The 22,483-nt window shown below is 53.2% G+C and overlaps 2 protein-coding genes across 17 annotated transcripts in view; one reads left to right on the top strand and one right to left on the bottom strand.

Moving 5' to 3' along the window:
- The window catches only part of SPTAN1 (spectrin alpha, non-erythrocytic 1), a 61,587-nt gene extending 61,035 nt beyond the window's left edge, over positions 1 to 552 (top strand). For all 16 annotated transcript variants that reach the window (XM_059142899.1, XM_059142910.1, XM_059142903.1 and 13 more), the window contains one exon: positions 95 to 552. In XM_059142899.1, the coding sequence (XP_058998882.1) occupies positions 95 to 220 (126 nt within the window). In that variant the 3' untranslated portion in view covers positions 221 to 552. The remainder of the gene's footprint in view (positions 1 to 94) is intronic.
- On the bottom strand, positions 551 to 19,534 carry DYNC2I2 (dynein 2 intermediate chain 2). The gene is made up of 9 exons (XM_059142912.1): positions 19,334 to 19,534; positions 9,970 to 10,218; positions 4,054 to 4,163; positions 3,357 to 3,514; positions 2,655 to 2,764; positions 1,967 to 2,134; positions 1,527 to 1,759; positions 1,118 to 1,275; positions 551 to 904 (listed from the first exon to the last, which is right to left on the bottom strand). The coding sequence occupies exons 1-9, from the start codon at positions 19,517 to 19,519 to the stop codon at positions 666 to 668; spliced, it is 1,611 nt and encodes a 536-aa protein (XP_058998895.1). The 5' UTR covers positions 19,520 to 19,534; the 3' UTR covers positions 551 to 665.
- Positions 19,535 to 22,483: the final 2,949 nt, after the last annotated feature.

The raw sequence follows: 22,483 nt of genomic DNA, 5'->3' as shown, positions 1-22,483 counted from the left end.
ACGCCGGGGCCCGGGGTTCCTGCTGTCCCCCACGCCCCGACCAACCCTCTGGGGGGCAGCCGGGCTGCGCTGACGGGCGGCCTCCTCCCTCCAGAACCTGACTCGGGAACAAGCCGACTACTGCGTCTCCCACATGAAGCCCTACGTGGACGGCAAGGGCCGCGAACTCCCCACCACCTTCGACTACGTGGAGTTCACCCGCTCGCTCTTCGTGAACTGACCCGCCCCGCCCCCGCCCCGCCTGGCCCGCGCTGCTTGCCCTGCCGTTGCCTCGCTGCATGTCACCTCCTCTCTGTGCTGCTCAAGTACGTCCAGTGTCACTCCACTGTAAGCTCACGTCCACTTAGCTTGGGGATAAGACTTAGAACGGGTGCTTCACTAAGCCGCTTCGGGTCAGAGGCACTCGCCCTTTGCCGTGGGGACCCAGACTCCCGTCAGGAAGCCAGCTGCCCCATTCCGACTCGAGCAGTCTACGCAGCCGGCTCGCTCCCTTCTTGTTCTCCCCCTTCACGTGGTTTCCATGTAAAAGACAAATAAATGATTCTCCCCAGAGATTGGAGATGTCTTCATTCAGCTTCCATGAGAGCTCCCCACAGCGCGGCACAGGTGTGGCCTCGCCAGACCTGCCCCCCCACCTGCAGGGCCCTGCTGTCCTTGCGCTGTCCTCAGGTGGCCACCTCGGCTGCCAGCTGCTCCAAGTCCTCGGTCTCCCGGGGCCCTTGTTCTGTGAACTCAGTGCTCAGCTGCCACACCTTTACCGTGCCCTTGGCATCGCCTGCGGCCAGGAGCTGAGTCTGCTGGCGATTAAATTCCAGACAGTAGACCGGGCTTTCATCCTGAGTTTGCTTGATCGAAACTGTGGGTCTCTGGGAGCTTTTCTGGAGGTCAAATAGCTGCACGTCACCTGCGCAGAGAGAGATGCGTGGGGGCAAGCGTCTGCCCCTCCTCCCAAGTCCCCTGCGTACCCAGGGAAGAGAAACTTCGACAGGCCGCAGCACGAAGTAAAGCTACCGGCTGGTCTGGCAATCCCCGCACGTGCGCTCTCTCCCCAGCTCAATTCCAGATCTGTGCGGGGCTGCTAGGGCGTTAGTGGATCGGAGTCTGGTATCCTTCCTACCTTCCCCAGAAGCAGCTGCAAACACCAGGGGGCGCACTGGCGACCAGCGCACGGCAAACAGATACTTGTGGGACAGCTGCAGGGAGGCCAGGGGCTGGGTCTGCAACATGGAGTACAGGTGGATATGGCCGTCGGTCCCCGCGCTCAGGAAGAGATTCCTAGACAGGAAGCAGGGGAGGAGTGCTGAATGTCCTGGTCCGCTGGGCCTCCCTGGACCTCCCCAAACCAGGGATCCCCTTAGGGAGCAAGGGGCTGATGCCCTGGAGCCAACCACCAGCGCTCTGGGCACGAGAGCGCCGGCCATGGGAAAGACCTGGGCCGGAAACAGACTACAGGCCCTTCCCATGGTTCTGCGGGACCGCCTCGCCCCGCCCCTCGCCTATGCCAGGGACACTGGGGCCTTCCCTACCTGTGGAAGGGGGAGCAGCTCACGGAGTAGATGGGACCGCCGTGGGGAGAGAAGGTCAGCTGTGCCGGGGCCCGCAGGGGCACAGAGCTAGGCATCCGGGTGAGGGCCGCCTCTTCCGCTGCCAGTGAACACTGGAGTGGGAAGCCGCCTTCCGTGCCCAGGACAAAAAGGCTAGGGTCAAAGCTGGAGAAGGCCACCGCCGTGGCACCGATCTCAGTCTCTCCCCGGGGAGGCTGTGGAGAAATGAACGCCAGGGCAGAGTCGAGAGAATCCCACAGTGTCCCAAAAGAGCCCAGTCCCTCGAGTGGGCACCGGAGCCCAAGGAGATCAACCGGCAGGTCCTCCACTGGCAGTGTGGGAGCCTGCGTCCCCTGCCCCGGCCCACCCAGGGCTCCTCACGGAGGCCTTGCAGGGTCCAGGGGCAACTGGGCCCCAAGTACCTTCTTTAGTTTGGTGTTCTTCGGGAGCTGCTGCACAACCAGGGCGAAGCCCTCCGTAAGCTGCAGCCGGCCCGCCCCGACCCCCTGCCAGAGCAGCACCTTCCCGTCCGTGGCCACGCTCAGCACCTGGAAGCGGTGGCTGTGCCGGGGCTCAGGCAGCCAAACCACCTGGGGCCGCGGGATGCAGAACTGAGGTCAGGAAAGCGCTGCTTGCTCCCCAGCCTGCTCCTACCTCCCAGCAAGACCAACAGTCATCCCCCATTCCCACCCACCCCTTCTAGGAAAATAAGGAGAATTCTAGGGGAGGCCAGGAGCCACCTCACACACCAGGGGGCAGTCCCGAGGGTTCTGAGCTGTCCCTGAGCCCAGGCAGGCCAGGACAACTTGGAACCTCTAGTGGCAGCTTGGGGCGGGGGGGTGCAGCTGGGAATGGCCCAGGGCCCTGCGGGTGGCTCCTGCCGGGGGCGGGATGTGACTCATGCCCTGGGAGCTCTGAGAATGCTGAAGGCGGCTGTCCAACTGCCAACTCCCCAGTGACCTTCTGCCATGCCTGTGCAGAGCGGGCACCCTCTGTCCTGCCTGGCCTCCAGGAGCAGGCCTGTGACAGCCCAGCCCAGCCCAGCCCAGCCCAGCCTCGCAAGAAGGGGATAGTGTCTCCTGGACCCACACAGCAGCCCACTGCTCTGACCTGGTACACGGGGTCTATGTGTGTGTCATCTGTCAGGCCCGTTCTCCAGAGCAGCGGGTCCTCGGGGTGGCTCATGTCCCATACCAGCACCTCACCACTGTACAGCCCACCTGTGGGACCAAGCAAGCCCGGGCAGGAACTGACCCACATCCAGCCCCCTCCCGCTTCCTGGCCAAGTGCCAGCCCTTCAGAGCCACAGAGCCAGGACGTGGAGCCACTTCCCCAAAACTACCTTGAGGAGGGAAAGTCCTGGTCCTCCGCACACCCCCCACACACCCAGGATGCTTCTCCCGTAGCAGGCTCATCTCCCCACCCCAGCATCCTGCTGTTCCCTCCAGCACAACCCCCTTTCCCAACACATGGGGCTCCTATCATCGCTGGCAGTTCCCCAAGGGTGCTCACGTCGCCCCGCCTCTGGTCCTGACCTGGCCGTGCCCTTCCATGGCCCACACCCCATGGCCCACAGCCCATGCATGGCCCGCCAGACACGGCGATGACCTGCCTCCTCCGCCTCCCAGCTCCACACCAGCCATCCTCGGCATCGTCACCTGAGCTCAGGGATCAGAGCCCCCCCCCCCCCCCCCGTCTCCCCTCCCCTCTCAGCAGACCTGCCTTGGCTGTGCCCAGGGGCTGACGGCCCAGTGGAGAGCTCACCTCCGGCCCTCCTCCCCGGGTTAGAAGCGAAGCAGGCTGAAGGCTTACCGGCGATGTAGGATGGCTGTGCTGGGTGGAAGGCCAGGCACATGACAGCGCTGGGCACCTCCACCACCGCCGACGGCTGCTGGGGGTTTAGGCCTCGCCTGTCCAGGTTCCAGGCACACACGAAGGACTTGAGCGTGCTCCAGTCCCCGTCGTCCAACCTGCACAGGGACAAGCCTGAGCTGGCTCTGCCTTGAGGCCGGGGCCTCCTCCCCACCTTGTTCCTATCACCTGACCCGCCGTCCTCCCCAAGCAACCCCGAACAGATGAGCCACAGTTTCCCCATCACACCCAGACTGTACTGGGTACTGAAGTGGCACAGGCATCTCCATGGCACCCCAGGGGCACAACCTCTAGAAAAGGGTTCCCGGAAACCAAGGATGGGTGCACCCGGTGGCAGGGTGGGGGAACCACGGCCCATCAGGAGGCAGCTCACGGAGCAGCGGCGGCAGGCCCAGGCTCACTGCCCTGTGCGGACAGACAGGTGGGCACCAGGACTCCTCACCTGAAACCCTTCCCTCCTCTGCTCCTACCAGCCAACCTGGTGCCCAGGCAGCCTTGAGAATAAAAATACTCCCAGAATGGCCAGGCTCTGGCCAACCCTTCACCACACAGACAGGAAAAAAGAGGTGTTAGACCTCTTAGACCAGGGTCTGAGGGCCTCCCAGTGCCCGATGCAGCCACCACGGCAGCCACTCACCGGCCATAGGCACAGGCCACCACAGACCCAGTGGTATTCCAGGAGACACTGGTCACGTGCAGACCCTCCCCTTGGGCTGGGGGGTAGCCCAGGGTGTGTAAACAGGTCACCTGCAAGAGATAGACCATCCCCAACCCTGAGCCCAGAGCCACCCAACGGGCGGTCTCATAGTCACCTTAAAAAAAAAAAAAAAGATACACAGCCTTGGAACACCCAAGCCACCCAGGTCCACTGCCCAGTGCTGGAGGGAAATCTGGAGGCTTCACCCAAACATACTCCTCAAAGGATACTTCCAAAAACCCAGAAGAAAGGATCTTCCAAACCGAGACAAACACCAGGTTGTGGATCAGAGTCAGACCCTGTTCTACACACCACTTCAAAAGCTTTGGCTTCTGGGGTGCCTGAGTGGTGCAGTTGGTTAAATGTCCTACTGGTGGTTTCGGCTCAGGCTGTGAGCCTGAGCCCCGTGTCAGACTCAGTGCTGAGTGGAGCCTGTTTAAGATTCTCCCTCCCCCGGGGCGCCTGGGTGGCTCAGTGGGTTAAAGCCTCTGCCTTCAGCTCAGGTCATGATCCCAGGATCCTGGGATCGAGCCCCACATCAGGCTCTCTGCTAGGCGGGGAGACTGCTTCCTCCTCTCTCTCTGCCTGCCTCTCTGCGTACTTGTGATCTCTATCTGTCAAACAAATAAATAAAATCTTAAAAAAAAAAAAAAAAAAAGATTCTCCCCCGCCCTCTGCCCCTCCACCCCCTCAAAAAAAAAAAAAAAGAAAGAAAGAAAAAGCTTTGACTTCTGGAACTGGATGGTAGTGATAGCTGTACAATGTGACTATACTCAGTGCCACAGGGCTTTACATGTAAAGGCCTGGCATCTTCTTTCTCAGCCCAGGGCCGGCCGGCACAGCACATGAGAAGGCTGGCCATGCGGGCCGCCGTGAGCCCTCAGCCAAGGTTTCTGGGCTGGGATCTGCAGCACAGACCAGAACTTCTGTGAAAAGCTGCATACTCCCGACCTCGTGACTCCACAGAAGGAAACTATCCAACGGAAAAAACTTAATACGTGTAAAAAGCTGTACGGTGGGAACCCTCACGCGCCGCTGGCAAGAACACAAAATGGCGCGGCCGCCATGGGGAAACAGTCTGGTGGATCTTCAAAAGGTCAAACAGAGAGGCACCCTATGACCCAGCAATTCTGCTCCGAGGTCCACACCCAGAGAACTGAAAACCACGTTTATCTAAAAACTTGTACACGGATGTCACAGCCAAGATGCCCACCAGCCGATCGATGGGGCACACCCCCCACGCAGGAAGGACTACCGAGCCACAGGGAGGAAAGAGCTGCGGGCACACGCCACAGCCAGTCACCGAGACGGCTTCGTGCAGGATCCCACTCACGGGAAATGTCTACAACGGATACCGTACAGATAGAAAGATGAGTAGCTGCTAGGGATTTGAGGGGAAAAGGGGAGTGACTGCTAGTGGGTATGGACTTTCTTCTTGAGGGCAATGCAAGTGTTCTAAAAATTGTACCAGTGGGGCGCCTGGGGGGCTCCTTTGGCTCGGGTCATAATCCCGGACTCCTGGGATCGAGCCCCGCATTGGGCTCCCTGCTCAGCGGGAAGCCTGCTTCTCCCCCTGCCTGCTGCTCTCCCTGCTTGTGCTCTCTCTCACGATCTCTCTCTCTCCCTCTATCTCAAATAAATAAAATCTTTAAAAAATAAAAATAAAGTTGTGCCAGTGTTGTACAACTCTAGGAACAAAAAATCTTACTGCACTGTACACTACTTTTTTTAAGATTTTATCTATTTATATGACAGAGTGAGAGAGTACGAGCAGGGGGAGCAGCAGAGGCAGAGAGCGAAGCTGGCTCCCCGCTAAGCAGGGAGTCTGATGCAGGACTCGATCCCAGGACCTTGGGATCATGACCTGAGCTAAAAGGCAGACAGACGCTTAACTGACTGAGCCACCCAGGTGCACCTACACTTCACTTTTTTTTTTTTTTTTTTTTTTGTCAAAGAGAGGGAGAGAGAGCAAGCACAGGCAGACAGAATGGCAGGCAGAGGCAGAGGGAGAAGCAGGCTCCCTGCGGAGCAAGGAGCCCGATGTGGGACTCGATCCCAGGACGTTGGGATCATGACCTGAGCCGAAGGCAGCTGCTTAACCAACTGAGCCACCCAGGCGTCCCTACACTTCACTTTTTAAAAAAAGATTTTTGTATTTATATTTGAGAGAGAAAGAGCATGCACACGAGAGAGGGGTAGGTAGAGAGGGAGAGGGAGGGGAGACTCCCCACTGACCAGGGAGCCCAATGCGGGGCTCAGTCCCAGGACCTGGAGATCATGACCTGAGCTGAAGGCAGAGGTTTAACCATCTGAGCCACCCAGGTGCCCTTGAACTGTACACTTTAAATGGGTGAATTATATGGGATGTGAATGATATTTCAATAAATCTGTTATTTACAACCAAGTCATATAAGGGTGCCTGGCTGGCTCAGACAGCAGAGTATGCAACTCTTGGTTTCACGTTTATGAGTTTGAGCCCCACATCTGGGGTAGAGATTACTTAAAAATAAATTAATTTAAAAAAAAAGAAAGAAAGAAAGGAAAAAGAAAAGCTGTGCAGTGGGGAGGAGGTGCAGGGAACTCAAGAAAACCTCCAGGGAGGGTCACGCTGCATTCAGTTTCCTGATCTGGGTTCTGGTTCCACAAGGGTTTTCACTTTAAAAAGCCACAGGCCTGAAGTGGCAAGATGTGTGCCTTTTTCTGTCATGTTCCACCAAAGTTTACATTAGAAATAAACCGCATATACTATTCGTCATGACACTACTTATAACTGCAACAACCAGTACAACCGGGATGTGAAGATGAGACAACAAAGTGGGAGAAGCTGGAGACGATGGGGACGCCGCACTGTCACCGCGACGGACGCAGAACAGCACAAGAGGTAAACAGACGTGTGTGGAGAATACACCTTAGGAAACCTGGCACAGGGGCGCCTGGGTGGCTCAGTGGGTTAAAGCATCTGCCTTCGGCTCTGGTTATGATCCCGGGGTCCTGAGACCGAGCCCCACATCAGGCTCTCTGCTCAGCAGGGAGCCTGCTTCCCTCTCCCTCTCTGCCTCTCTGCCTACTTGTGATCTCTGTCAAATAAATAAAATCTTAAAAAAAAAAAAAAAAAGAAAGAAAGAAACCTGGCACAAAAAAATACAGTGTGCAGATAAAACATTCAGAGATTTTAAAAGGACAAGCATGAAGTCTCTGTAGCCACCTGACAACAGGCTTTGCTCCCGAACAGAAAAGACCCCGAGATCGGTCACAGTGACACACAGCTGTCCACACACAAGTGCAAAGCCAGAGGAAGGAAGCAACAGAGCCAGAAGATCAGAAGTCCCGTGGGAGCCCCTGTCTCTCATCTCTGATTTCTAAGCATTCCCCAAGGTTGTCAGATTGTTTTTGGAAATCTGAAATCAGGGTTTCTCTCTGAGCACGGCGTCCCAGCCTCTCCGGAGCGGCTACAACAGTGCGAAGGAGAGCGATGAAATGTCAAGGCCAACACCTTGACAAGCAGGAGAAGAGAGAAAAACCCCATATCAGCCAAAACCATAATTTTACTATGAGGAAATCAACAAAAAGCTGATGCAAAAGAATAAGTGAGAGAGAGATTCGCTGACATTGTTAATCTAACAGCAAACTTGGAACCGCTAAGATATGAGGCCAACAGGGTAACGCGCCCCACTGCCACTCAGAGGGGCCCGGTTTCCCGCCTGTCCGCACATTTCCGGAAGAGACTGAGTCCCACAAGAGCATCAGATAAAGGATGGCACGCCTATGCAGTGGGATGCAGCCTGGGGCACCTTTATAGGAACTGACGTGGAGAGCCCTGGCAAGTGAGAAAAGTCATAAAGAAAATGTACAGTGCTTTTTTTTGTTTGAAATGTCCTGGGGATGGGCACCTGGGTGGCTCAGTGGTTAAGCGTCTGCCTTCAGCTCAGGTCATGATCCCAAGGTCCTGGGATGGAGCCACGAGTCCAGCTCCCTGCTCAGCGGGGAGCCTGCTTCTCCCTCTCCCTCTGCCATTCCCCCTGCTTGCGCTCTGTCAAATAAATAATAAATAAAATCCTTTAAAAAAAAGTTCTTAATGACACTAGTAACATGGTGTGTGTTAGTGTAGCACAGGGAGGAGTTAAAGGCCCAGGAACAGGAGTTCCCTCCCGCTGTCTACATGGTACACGCTTGGTGTTTCTGTACTGCCCGGATTTATTACAATGAACACATATTGTTTCTGCAGTCAGAAAACAGATATTTTGTAAAGGGGAGAGAGAAATATACACTCAGACCAAAGTAATCCATAGAAATGAGTAAAAGCACCTCTAATAATAAAAAGAAGTTTAACCTCTCTAAATGCAACTGTAAAGTTGGAGAGGTGGGTGCGTGCATGGGCCTCGGCAGGGGAAGAGCGGGCTGGGCTCTCACTGATCACGGAGCCCTTCCCTCTCGAAGCTTTCCGGAGCCTCAGGGACCGCCCACTTGGGTGTGGCATCCACGCCCGCTCTTCAGAGGGATTTTGAGGATTTCCCTGGAACAAACCGACTCTCCCTTGCCTTTCACTGACTTGGGGGTAAGTGGGCAGAGGAGGAGGAGCGGCTAGAGCAGGGCTTATGACCTCTGAATACATAGTTACTCACCTCTGTTTCCCAAGGAAGAAAGCATCGTATAAAAAGCTTGGCCCGGAACTCCAAGGCTCTGCAGCCGGTCCGTCAAGGGCACGCAGCACGGAGCAAGCGCCCTGTCCGCAGGGGAGGCTGAGGCCCAGCGCGGAGCCAAAGCCAAGAGCCCCTCCCATTCATTCAGAGGCTTCCTCATCTCAAAGGCTGGGCTGTCTGTGCAGCTGGTCACCTGAGTTTACAGGGTGACAGCTCTGAACTGAGCCCTAGAGACACGGAAGTCACTAGAGCACGGTAGTGAAACCAGACCAGGGCTCATGTCCCAGCTTAGCCCGTGAAGCTGTGTGACCACAGATAAGTCACTTAGCCTCTCTGGGCCTCCTGTATAAAATGGCGATCATCCTAGTACTGCCTCCTGCAGTCATGCTGAATGAGATGGCACAGAGAGCCCTCAGTGTGTGCTGCCTGGGGAGACACAGCCAAGCAGTGGGGAGAATTCAGTCCAGAGTCAGATTCCCCCGGTTCAAACCCTCCCTCTACTGCTAACTAGCTCCGTGTGACCCTGGAAAAGTCACTTCAGCTGGAAGTCTCCCACCTGTACCTCTCAGTACCTCCCAGCTGTAAATGGAGATAACCACGCCTACTTCTTGACAGCAAGGAAGTCCTTTTTTTTTTTTTTTTTTTTTTTAAGATTTTAATTATCTGTCAGAGAAAGAAAGCACGCGCAGCAGGGGGAATGGCAGGCAGAAGGAGAAGCAAGCTCCTCACTGAGAAAGGAGCCTGACGTGGGACTCGATCCCAGGATTCTGGGATCATGACTGTAGCTGAAGCAGATGCTTAACCGACTAAACAACCCACAGGTCCCTCTCTTTTTTTTTTAATACTTTGTTTATTGAGAGAGTGTAAGAGAGAGAGAGAGAGAGAGCACCCACAAGTAGGGGGTAGGGGCAGAGGGAGAGGGAGAAGCAGGCTCCCCACTGAGCCGGGAGCCCAATGCAGGGCTTGATCCCAGGACCCCGAGATGATGACCTGAGCCAAAGGCAGACAGTTAACCAACTGAGCCACCCAGGGGCCCCTGAGGACTTACTCTTATAAAATTATCCACCTGGCAGAATGTTAGAGCCCAGTGAACTCTGTTAGTATTACTACTATTATCAGTATCTGGGTGGCCTAAAAGAAGGACTGAAAACAGGGCCAAGGCGCGAGCTGGAGCAGAGGAGGGGCACGTCCCAGGCCGCACCGGCCCATTCCCTACCGTTGGCTGCTGCTCAGTCCAGTTCACCTCGAAGCCATCAAAAGCATGGCTCTGCCAGTTCTTGTTCAGCTCCCGAATAACCATGGCCTCCACCCTCCGAAGAAAGGCTGCGAGCCGGGGGTCATTGTGCAGGGACACGGACGGCGCGCTGACTGGCACGGGGGCCTCCGTCTGCACCTCAGCATCCACGTGCTTCCGGGTCTGGGCCGCCTTCTCGGCAGTGGCAATGCTCGCTGTCTGGCAACTTTTCTGCAGAAGATCACAGCCCAGCAGTCAACACGCAGCCTCACCTGCCCACACACTCCCCTCCCGTGCTGCTGCTGACCCTCTGGTCACCCTGTCCACCCCAGCATGTCCCTTTCCTCTTGGCCCATCTTCCAAAGGACGAGCCCAATCCATGTGCCAAGGGTGGAGATGAGCCTTCAACCTTCCTATGTGCCCTGGGTCACACTGAGAGGTCCAGGGGCAGCCAACATGACCCAGTAAGAGCCTGACTCAGGACCTCTGGTGACATAATGACACTATTTGGAGCAGATGCAGGAATATCTTTTTTTTTTTTTTTTTTTAAGGAGTGCCCTTTTGAAGAACCTGATAATAATCGTGTCGTATTAGAGCCAGCAGTGGTCACCTAAGCCAGCACACAGAAGCATGTCAAACCTGGCCACCAGCAGAATGGCCCACAGCTTCTCCCTCCCTTAGCAGGCGCTGTCCAAGATGCCCCCGTCATCAAAGGAAGTGAGGGCGTCTGTGATGAGCTAGTTGGTGGAAGGCAGGCTTCTCCCCAGCTGCCCCTTTTCCCCACCCCGCCATCTGCCGCCAATCCTTCGTCCCCTGCTTAGCTGGGCACAGGGACAGACAACAGATCAGCCTCTTTCTTACACGGACATGACCCATCATTTACCAAGTGAGGGGCCATCTAGCGTACGTCGTGGTCTCACAAGAGGCTCTGTTCCCGCGGCCCCTCACCAAGCACCTGAACACAAAGGGCAATGATGAGGCCCAGCCCCCTGTGCCCCGTACTCAGGCCTGGGGGACAGCAATGGGCAGCAGGCCAGCACTAGCAAGCCCAAAGGAAGGGAGCTGGCCCTACTGAGGGGCGGCCCTTGCGAGAACATGAAATGCCCATCCCCACGTTCCCCTTCCATTCCACAAAATTCTCTTTATCTACCACCAGTTAAACTGTAAGTTCCTCCAGCTTCAGAACCCTTCTGATGCCTCTTTATAGCCCCGGCTCTTTGCATGGGATTTGGCACATGACATAAGCCCATTTATGCTATACACTACATGTACACACACACGCACACACACACACCCAGAACACTGTATTATATATACATATATACCATATGTAACATATATTACATGCGATTTATATGTATCTCCATTTTGCTACACACACACACACACACACACACACACACTATTTACTGAGCATCCACTTGCCAGACACTGTCCAGGTACTACTGATACAGCAGCAAACAAAATGTGCACAATTCCTGTGCCTAAGGACGTTCTACGGGGGTCGGGGCTCCACAAACAAGAAAATCCGTCAACTACCAATGACGCTAAGTGCAGCAGAGGTGTGGGAGAGAAGGGAGCAGCTGGGGAGGCCTCTGGGCACACAGCACTTGCGCTGAGGTGCGAAGGACAAGCGGAGAGCGGCAGGAGAGGGGCCTGCAGCAGGGATGGGGACCAGCGGGGAGGCGAGACCAAAACCCGCCGGTAGAGGAGGCCCCACATTCAGAGGCTGGAGAGCTGGCGGCGCGCCCGGCCACAGTGGGTGAGGAGGGCGGCACGCGAGCAAGGGCAAGGCCCGGAGGGGTCTGAGAGCCAGGACAGTGGGGCTTTCCCTCTGGGTGTGAGCAGCAGGGTGGCCGCAAGCAGGGCCACGCCTCTCCGGCTGCTCAAGGAGAGGTGAGGAGCAGAGAGCAGGTGTGACCACCAGGGAATGTGATGGCAGGTTCTGGGAGAAGAGAGCGCAGAAGCGGTTCTGGCGGCCTCCTCTAGACGGAGATGCCTCCCTGCCGACTGCATGGGAGCGGCCACAAGGCTCGAGGCTCAGAGAGCATCCAGCAGAGACACGACCTGAAACCATAGCACTGGAGGGCTGCCCCAGTGCCAGCGGAGTGTGCACACTGAGGAATTCATGGATGGGCTCGGGGACCAGAATGAATACAGGCTGAGCCAAATTCTAAGATGGTGGGAGAAAAGCAAAGTTCCAGAAGCCACAATGATGGTAAGAGCGTCGGTCACTAAGCACTCACTCACGCAGTCTCCCCAGAGCTCTAGCCCCATCTTATCCACGCTCACAACCACCCTATAGAGAAAATCCTATTTCTGCATTACTGCTGTTGGCGCCGAGGCACAGAGAAGTAACTCACCCAAGGTCACACAGCACAGAGGTGAGTGCAAGTTCAAGTGCAAGTGCAAGTTCAAGTTCAAGTGGAACTTGAATCCAGGTAGTCTGACCTGTGACACCAACCTGTCTCAGCCATGGTTTCTCTCCCAAACAGTCCAGCGTCCTGGCCACTGATCGCATCAGATGAATGCAGAAAAATGCTTCTAAAAGAATGTTACCCCAGTGTCCTAACATAAGACAAAAATGGCCACAAGAGACACATAGCTGTCACCTTTCCCGCTATCTCTATTAATATTTCCTTGCTGCTTGCTTATTCAGGCAAACGACAAATGTCAAAAAACACTAGGGAAAATTTAGGGAGAAAAAAACTTAAAAAACCAAGGATAATGCACCCAGTTTTTTTTTTTTTTTTTTCTGTGAACTGGCAGGAAACCACCATGACTCTCTTTTCCCTCGGGGACTCCAACGTAGGTTCCCATGGTTCATGATCCAAGTATCTGGTCTGATCCTGACCAGACCCAGATCGTCTGGGGTTGGAGCCCCAAAGCCCCAGAAAGGAAGGGCTCGCTCAAGGCTACCCCGTATATATTGGTGCCTTCCGTGCCAGGCAGTGTGTGGCTGAGCTGAGACTCCTGTCTGAGATGTCAGGGAAGGGGTCAGGGCCCAGTGGGCTCCTTGCTTCTTAGGCCTCAGCAAGGCCCGGAAGGAGAGTGTCGGGGATGCTGGGCTGCAGCCTGCCTCCCACACCCGCCTCCCACACCCCGGAGGCACAGGTGTTGCAGGGGAAATGCGGAGGTAGGGGGAGGAGCTGGGGCCAAACTTTAATCGCACTAGGAGTTGTGGACCAGGGAAACACCAACTCCCAAATCAAGACTCCCAGGCTCCGTGCTCTGGAGTCTGAAGCCCCTGCAACCTCCAGCGGATAGGAAGGCAGTGAGACTCAGGAAGCAGAGCCTAGGATGAGTGCCTAACTCTCCTGCCAAGCCACAAAATGTGCCCCCAACACCAGGACTACAGCTTCTGACTAGATGGGAAGTGAACACTACTCTGCTGGGCCAACTGAGCTCTCAGGGAAACTCATGACAGAGACAAAGATTTCACAAGTCAGACAGCACAGGCCCAGAACTGAAACCTGGAAACTCTGGGCCCTGACACTCAGCCAGTGCCACCATGTGACCAGAAGACAAGTAGAGACAGGCCTCAGGGAATGCATGGCAACAGCAGAGCCCCCAAAGCCTCCTGGATTCCTCAGGACCAGCCACACCTCCATGAGGGACTCAGGAGACCCCTGCATCCTGAAGAGAAGTTCCTGGTCTGGGCCAGTTTCTGTCACTTGCTATCACACTAACCCCTAGGAAGGCTCCTTAACCCCCAGACCACCACCCCTCAAGGCCTCATTTCTGAAATAATGGGTCTCTGGCTGGCATTTAGGATGGATCGATCAATTTCAGGAACACTCATCATGACAGAGGAAATGGCCCCACTGGGTCTGGTGACCGGCCCCCACCCCAGGCTCCGAGAGGTGTTGACAGAATACTGGGCTTTGCCCTGCCTTCAGGGTCAAAGACTGACCAGTGCCAGTATAACTGCGCCGATGTGTGACTCAGTCATTCAGAAACTGGCCAACTAGAGAAATCCATCCAGGGGATATCAATATGGGGCAGGCCAACTTCAAAGTCCTAAGTAGAACAGTCATTTTCTTATTTAAAATATACATTTTAGAGCGCCTGGGTGGCTCAGTGGGTTAAGCCGCTGCCTTCGGCTCAGGTCATGATCCCAGGGTCCTGGGATCGAGTCCCGCATCGGGCTCTCTGCTCAGCAGGGAGCCTGCTTCCCTCTCTCTCTCTGCCTGCCTCTCCGACTACTTGTGATTTCTCTCTGTCAAATAAATAAATAAAATCTTTAAAAAAAAAAAAAAAGGGGCGCCTGGGTGGCTCAGTGGGTTAAAGCCTCTGCCTTCGGCTCGGGTCATGGTCCCAGGGTCCTGGGATCGAGCCCCACATTGGGCTCTCTGCTTGGCAGGGAGCCTGCTTCCTCCTCTCTCTCTGCCTGCCTCTCTGCTTACTTGTGATCTCTCTCTGTTAAATAAAATCTTTAAAAAAAATTAAAAATAAAAAAAAAATAAAAAAAAAAAAAGATTTTATTTATTTATTTGACACCGAGATCACAAGTAGGCAGAGAGATAGGCAGCAGAGAGAGGAGGAAGCAGGCTCCCTGACGAGCAGAGAGCCCGATGCGGGGCTCGATCCCAGGACCTTGAGATTATGACCTGAGCCGAAAGCAGAGGCTTTAACCCACTGAGCCACCCAGGCGCCCCTATATATACCTCCTTGACTTTAGGATGTATTGATTATAAAACATTCCAATTATTTAATAGTTCTTCGGGGGAAACTATATTAAATACACAAGTCATTTGTGAGACACACCAAATTTTAAGATCTGTTACAAAGGCTGGGGGTGGGCGTGTGTCCTCTGAGGAAATACATCACCATAGAAAGAATGTGTCTCTGAAGGTCTGGGGAAATGCCCTGAGAGACGAGCCCCCATTACTCCCCTGGGTAGTAGCCACCACCAGCTAATACCAGAAACATACCACTTCTGGCTTCATCCTCCCAGTCAGCCTGAGCCAGCACACCTGACTCCAGAGTTGAAAGGAACCTCAAAGACCATTCTAGACCTGCATTCTCAATGGACAGGCCCCAAAGTCACCTGGAAGCTTACGAAAACACAAGCTGCCACCTCCTGGAGCGGGGCTGAGTGTGCTGTGATAACAAGCCCCCAGGTGATGTGGATGCTGGGGGGGGGGGCCGTTACTGAGACCCCACATTGGGCCTCACCCCTTTGGATGCTTCCCAGGGCCACCGCCCAAGGCCCATCACCTCCCACTACCCCCATCCACACCGTGCTCACGTTCCCCACCTTTCTGACTATCTCCACTACTCCGGGTCCTGGGCTTCACCTAGGGTCATGGCTCATCCCCAGAGGCAGAGGAATGCTCTCAAGCCCACCTGAGGGGCGCTGCTGGGCACCTGCAGGGTGAGTGGCTTGTCACTATCACCTCGCCACTCCCAGCAGGCTCACTTCCACTTGTCCTCCCCAGAGCTACCTTTTCCTCAGGCTGCCGTCACCCCAAAGGCCTCCTTTCTTCCTCCTCATTGGGGCCCACACACCTGAGGAGAAGGCAGGTGTGATGGCAGCGGAGAGGACCCCGGCCTAGGTCAGCAGCTCCCCGTGCACATGCTGCAACGCCCACGCGCTAGCCCCACCTCGATCTGCCCCCGGTGTCAGGCACAATCCGCCGCTAATGAGCAGACAAGCTGGGGCGGGAATGTCTTCGGTGTGATGCTGAGTGGGTTTCATGATGCGGCTTGGACAACCGTCCCAGGCGGCCTCTACAAGGGCGGAGTAACTGAGCCAGGAACCCGTGTCAAGGCACAACCTCCTGTTCAGGTGAACTTGCCTCTTGAGTCTATCAGGGCAACAAACAGCTTTTCAAACGACAACGTGGAGCCGCGGCTCGGCCACGTGCAGAGGACAGCAGCAGACATTTCCACAGAAGCTGGGAGCCGCCGAGGGGCTAGACCCCTTTGAGCTGCAGTTACTGCAGACCATTTTGGTGTCATTTTAGCCTCTTAATCTCTTCTCGTGCTCTTTAAAAAAAAAAAAAAAGAATAAATCTAATGTCAACACTGTCTAGCAAACTCAAAAGCAGAGAACCACAGACTGAATTCTCCTTGAAAATCAGTAAGAGGCCAGACCCCAGTTAAAAACAAACACCTTCCAGCAGGGGGTGACAAACGCTACAGAAGCCACCAAGGCCACGAAGTAGCAGCCTGTCAGGGAAGAAGAGCCCGTGGGAAGGCAGCGAATTTAATTCAAAGCAGGAGAGGAGAGATGTCCCCTGTGTGGGATGACAGCACACGGGAAAATTATTCAATCCAGTATTTCCTGGTTGCCTTCAGGAGGTGCAAAAGTACACAAGACTAACTTCCCTGTCCTCTGGGAGCCCACAGTCCAAGGAAGACAGATCTGAATGTCCAAAATGCATCCCACAGATGAGAAAGTTCTGAAACTAGATAGTGGTGAGTGGTGGCACCATGTGAGTGAACTTGACGCTGCTCAACTGTACACTTAAAAACAGTAAAATTTCTATTACGTGTCTCTTGCCACAATTTTATTTATTAAGTAATCTCTATGCCCAACATGGAGCTCAAACTAAAGACCCTGAGATCAAGAGTCACAGGCTCTACGCTGACCCGGCCAGGCGCCCCACCACAATTTTTTAAAAAAGGAAAAAAAAACACCCCACATTTTCCTAGGATCAGAATTGGGCTTCAGAGAGGTAATGCTGCTGGAAAGTAGGATGCATTCAATGGATGGTCTCAAATTTTGCTACCTATTAGAATGACCTGGGAAGCTTTAATAAAAGCAGATTCCCACATCACAACACTTACAATTAAGCCAGAATTGCTGACGGTAGGACCCAGACATCCATATTTTTCAAGGGTCCCAGGACATTCCAGTGTCGGTCAAGTTCGAGAAACAGCGGATGAGAAAGGAGGGCTAATAACGCACCCTCCCTCATCTCAGGCAGCTGCCCAGGTGCCTGACACCTCCAGACCATCTACCTGAGCAGCCCCAGGCTTTCAAACTGCTTTCTCACTCACAGTCTCATTTAACCCCTCAGGAAGTGTTCTCATAAGGACCCACTTTGAAGAAGAAGAGATCGTGTGACTGGCCCAAAGCCCTAAAGAGTGTGTGCACTCCGGTCTCGAACCAAAGCTCGGGACACTATCCCATATTGGAATATGACAGGAAAACTCAAGGAAGGCCAAAGACCATTAGTATTAAAACAGAAAAGGGGCACCTGGCTCATGAGCTCGAGCCCCATGCTAGTGTAGAGATTACTTAAAGAGTAAAATCTTTAAAAATATATATTAAAAAGGGGAGTTTGGGTGGCTTAGTTGGTTCGGTGTCTGACTCTTGGTTTCCAATCAGGTCATGATCTCATGATCGGGTTGTGGGATCAGGCCCCCCACTCAGTCGGGAGTCTGCTGGGGATTCTCTCTCCCTCTACCCCTCCCTCCACAACGCACTCTCTCTAGAATAAACAATCTTTTTTCTTTTTTTTTAAGATTTTATTTATTTATTTGACAGAGAGAAATCACAAGTAGATGGAGAAGCAGGCAGAGAAAGAGAGAGGGAAGCAGGCTCCCTGCTGAGCAGAGAGCCCGATGCGGGACTCGATCCCAGGACCCCGAGATCATGACCTGAGCCGAAGGCAGCCACCCAGGCCCCCCTAGAATAAACAATCTTTAAAAAAAATTTTTTTTAGAGGTGCCTGGGTGGCTCCGTGGGTTAAGCCTCTGCCTTAGGCTCAGGTCATGATCCCGGGGTCTTGGGATCGAGCCCCACATCGATCTCTCTGCTCAGTAGGGAGCCTGCTTCCTCCTCTCTCTCTCTCTGCCTGCCTCTCTGCCTACTTGTGATCTATCAAATAAATAAATAAATTTTTTTAAATTATATATTAAAAAAAGAAAAAGCAATTTACCTCCTTCTTCCAACCCCTGCAACATTCTTATAACTTAATCAAACATCTCCTTCAATAAGACAGGAGATGCTAGTCCAGGGAAACCACCCTCACAGATGAAAGCTTTTTACTTGAAATTTGTTCTTAGAATCCTACAGGTAAAAACTATAGTCACAAGAAAATGAACCTGCCTCCATTTCATTCTCTGTAAGAAGAAAAAAAGTTAGACTCAATCAGTGGTTTCCGATCTGAAGTCTTCTAGAATCTGGGTCTTTGGCAAACAAGAGCTATTTCAAGTGCTCTTCAAAGCCAGGAACTGTGAAGTATACTTTTACCTGTGATAAGAATGGACAGATCTAACTAAAACATCCACTTGGCTTTGCACCAGAACCATTTCTAGGCAGCATGTAAGTGGGGAGAGCTTTGAAGCTACATCAAATCCTGGCTTGAGACCCGCAAGCAGACTGTTGGCCTGAGGCAAGGAACCTATCTTCCAGAGTAAGACTTCATGGAAAGCTTGAGTCGGTGCTGGTGAGGAGCTAAGCTCTGCAGGTCTGGCCACTCTGGTGGCAAACTAAGTTTTCTCTTCTGGTAAAGGCATAGCACCTTACAGTGCCCCCCATTTCCACCGAGGAAAAGCCAATGTCCTTACAATGATCTGCAAGACCCTACCTGACCTGCCTCTGCTTACCCACTCTGACTTCAATTGGGACCTTTCCCCTTCTCTCATTCCACGCCAGCCTGGCTGCCTCCTCAAACACGCAAGATCTGCTCCAACCACTGGGCCTTTGCACTCGCAGTTTGCCCCGCGGGGCTGCTCTACCTACCACTCCTCTGATGTCACCTTCTCAATGAGGCCCCCCACCCCCTCACTCTCCAACCCAGACCCTCCAGGCCCTCACCCTTCTTTTGCCTTCGTCCGGGGCACTCCTCACCTCCTAAGAACAACACAGATTTTACTTATTGCCTAAATTGCCTATGGCCCGTGCCCTGCAAACGACCCCACGTCGGCTCCAGGAGGGAAGAGCTCTGAGCACACAGCAGGCCCTCAGAGTCTGCACAAAGTCCCCAGAGGAGAAAACCCGACGCCCAGGAGCCCTGCCCCTCACTTCTCACAAAACCTCGCTGTGTGCGCTTTTGTTGACGCTCCTAGAAAAACTGGCGTATCTCGACCTTGAAATGCAATCTGGTCTTGTTTTTTTTTTTTTTTTTTTAAGAAAAGTTAGTTTGAAATGCCCCGAAACGGCGGTTCGCACAAAATCCTGCAAAACACGGGGTCTTCAGGAGTCTTAAGGAAAAACCCCTTCTGTGGTTGCACAGAGAGTCTGAGGAAACGCACGAGAATCCCGCCAGGGTTAGCGTCTGCGGGTGAAAATACAAAACAAACCGGCGGCACGTCAGAACTCGGCCCGGACACCGCGCGCGGACCCTCGCCCTCCGGCCCCCGTCGCCCGCAGCCGGGCCGGCGCTCTCACCGTCTCCCGGCGGCTGCCCTGGACGCCCCTCCACTGCGAGGGCACAGACGCCACGCCCAGGGTCTCGTCCTGCAGGGGCGCCGGCCGCCCGGGCCCCTCGGCGCTCAGAGCCCCTCCCGTCGCCAGCGCCTCAGCTCCCGCACTTCCCGCCCGGCCGAGCTGCCCGAGCTGCGCGCGGGTTGCCATGGAAATAGCCCCGCCCTGTCGCGCCTGCGCACTCCGACGTGACCTCGCCCATGCGCGCCTAAAGCGGAAGACAGGGAGGGTGAGGGTATCCCCACCATTTTTTAATTGGTCAGACGGCATCCTCCAAGACCTGGGAGTACGCGATAAATTATTATTTGGGGCCAGCATGAGACAAGCCTGGCCAGCTATGGATACTTCATCCCAGTAGGGGCACACTTGGGCATGACTGGCTACCCCTGGGTTGGGGAGGAAAGTGCGGAAGTACGGCTCCGTGCCAGGCTCAAAGATGGCGCTGAATGGCCAGCTGCAGAAGCGAGGACGGGAGGCTGTGAGGACGCAAGGCTGCAACAGCGGCGGGCTGACGAGTTGTGGGGCTTATGGGGCTTGGGGGTTGCAGGGCCCACTGAGAAGTTGGATGCTCCCCAGGGGAGCGGGCTCCGGTTGGTGGCCACCTCGAGTCCAAGTGCATGCCCTCTGATCCTCAAGTCTCTACCGCGATAAAATGATTATTTAAAATATGCATCTGCGGAGGTAGAGTTTGATTGGATAACTGAAAGGCCAAATAAGGTCGAATATAGAAAAATGCTTGTTAAATCGAAATGAAAGGCTCAAATAACTACCACTTATTGTCTATCTTGTGTCAGGCAGAGATCAGAGATGTTATGCATGTAGAACTTACTAAATCCTCAAAACAACTCTAGGAAGAAGCAATTGCTCAATGTCACATGAGGGTACCTGGTCTGAGAAGTAACTGCTCAGGTCACCCAGAAAAGCCCATAAAAAATTTGCCCAAAGCCCTGCAGATTGCTGCTAAGCCCCAAAGGTCGGTTCCCGGCTTCTTGGCAGGTATCCTCCCCGCAGGTCCTCTGGGCTGCTTTCATTCTATCCCTGAACTCTCAGGGATGGAAACCTGCCCAGTTAGGGGCCCCTCTGCACCACAGCACAAATGAGTCCTCATTAGAACCCTGGTGCAGCCAAGGCCTTGAAGACTGATTAGATTAACAGCACTGGGAGGGGAGAAAATGAAATCCAAAAGAAATTTCTTACGAAACGAAGAATCAGATAAAATTGTTCTAGTGAGGCCCTCTTTAACAATGTGCAAACATCACCAGGGATTCCAAAAATCAAGCTCAAAAAGAAGCTCAAGACCATGGGAGTCAAGAGGTCTAGATTTGAACCCTGCACAATGCTATGTCCTCCTTGATAAAAGGGGGACCTCTTCAGGCCTTGGTTTCCTAGGTGTCAAATGAAGCTAGTAAGACTGGATCTGCTTTACCTGACCAAAGATGGTAAATATTTCAGGAAGAGAAGAGTGGCCAGAGGTATTAAATGGCCCAAACAGGTCAATGAAGATAAGGACCAAAAATAGATGAATCACTGAAACTGACACTGGATGACATCTGATGACCTCAGTGAGAATAATTTCAGTGGAGTAGGAGGAACAAAACTCAGCCTGCAAAGAGTTTAAGAATGAAAGAAGGAAGTAGAGAAAGTATTGGACATTATCAAAGCAGTTAAAGACAGGAAGTGGGTGTGAGTGTAAATTGGTAAAACCTAATTGGAGGGTAATTTGACCTTAAAGTCTCCTCTTGAATATAGAAATCCAATTTCTGGGAATTTTTCCTGTGTCAGCAAATACACGACATGCCCAGATGTTGAGCCCCAAGGAAATTCACTAACGCCTCATTTATAATAACATTACTATGATAGTAGGATCTTGCAGTCAACCTAAATTTCCAAGCAAAGTCGTGCCACACAACAGGTGCTCACTGAATATTTGAGAAAAAAGGGTGCCTGGGTAGCTCAGTGGGTTAAGCGTCTGCCGTCAGCTCAGGTCATGATCCTGGGGTCCTGGGATCGAGCCTCACATTTTCTCTCATTTTCTCTCTCACTCACTCTCTCTCAAATAAATAAATAAAATCTCAAATATAAATAAATAGGGGCACCTGGGTGGCTCAGTGGGTTAAGCCTCTGCCTTCAGCTCAGGTCATGATCTCAGGGTCCTGGGATCAAGCCCCGCATCTGGCTCTCTGCTTCCGCCTCCCTCTCTCTGCCTGCTGCACTGCCTACTTGTGATCTCTGTCAAATAAATAAATAAAATCTTTAAAAATAAATAAATATTTGAGAAAGAATGTATAGTAGGCTTTTAATTGAGTATTTCTGATACATGGTATAAAATCTCAGGTGGCCATTAACAGTGTTGTTATAGAGATATTTACTGTGGCAAATGTGCAGCACATTAAAGTTTTCATGACTCAATTTATGCACAGTGTATCCTGTTTTATGATATTATATTTCATTATAATATATATCATTATAATACATATTTCTGACAAAACCTAGGAGGATAGATCCACATACTGATAGCAGTTGCCTCTTTGTGGCATTCAAGTTTTACATGGCTTATTTGTTAAAAAAAAAAAAAAAGCCATGAATGAATGAATGATCAGAATATGCTTAGTTGGGGCGCGTGGGTGGCTCAGTGGGTTAAGCCGCTGCCTTCGGCTCAGGTCATGATCTCAGGTTCGTGGGATCGAGCCCCGCGTGGGGCTCTCTGCTCTGCAGGGAGCCTGCTTCCCTCTCTCTCTCTCTGCCTGCCTCTCCATCTACTTGTGATTTCTCTCTGTCAAATAAATAAATAAAATCTTTTAAAAAATAAAAAAAGAATATGCTTAGTTATGCTGGAGAGAGTATTATACCTTGAGCAAGCAGCACTGCTGGGGTAATGTATCCAGGGTGGGACAGTGTTGAGCAGGGACATGTGCCAGGAGGGAGGAATCTGGAAGGGAGAGCACCGGAAGAGGAGTGGAGGGGACAAAGACAAGAGCAGTTGGGCAGCCAGTGGCCTGTGGTGCTTCTCTAGTCCTCATCTTGAAGCAGCGGGCACTCTGGGACACCCTCTGTTCCCCTGACGGCAATTCAAACTCCTCTGCTCAGCCTTTGGAATGCTCCTCCCTGCTCTCC

The sequence above is a fragment of the Mustela lutreola genome, chromosome 12 (assembly GCF_030435805.1).
Source record: "Mustela lutreola isolate mMusLut2 chromosome 12, mMusLut2.pri, whole genome shotgun sequence".
Lineage (NCBI taxonomy): Eukaryota > Metazoa > Chordata > Mammalia > Carnivora > Mustelidae > Mustela > Mustela lutreola.
The sequence above is the reverse complement of the archived record's forward strand: the minus strand, read 5'-3'. Positions and strand labels throughout refer to the sequence as shown.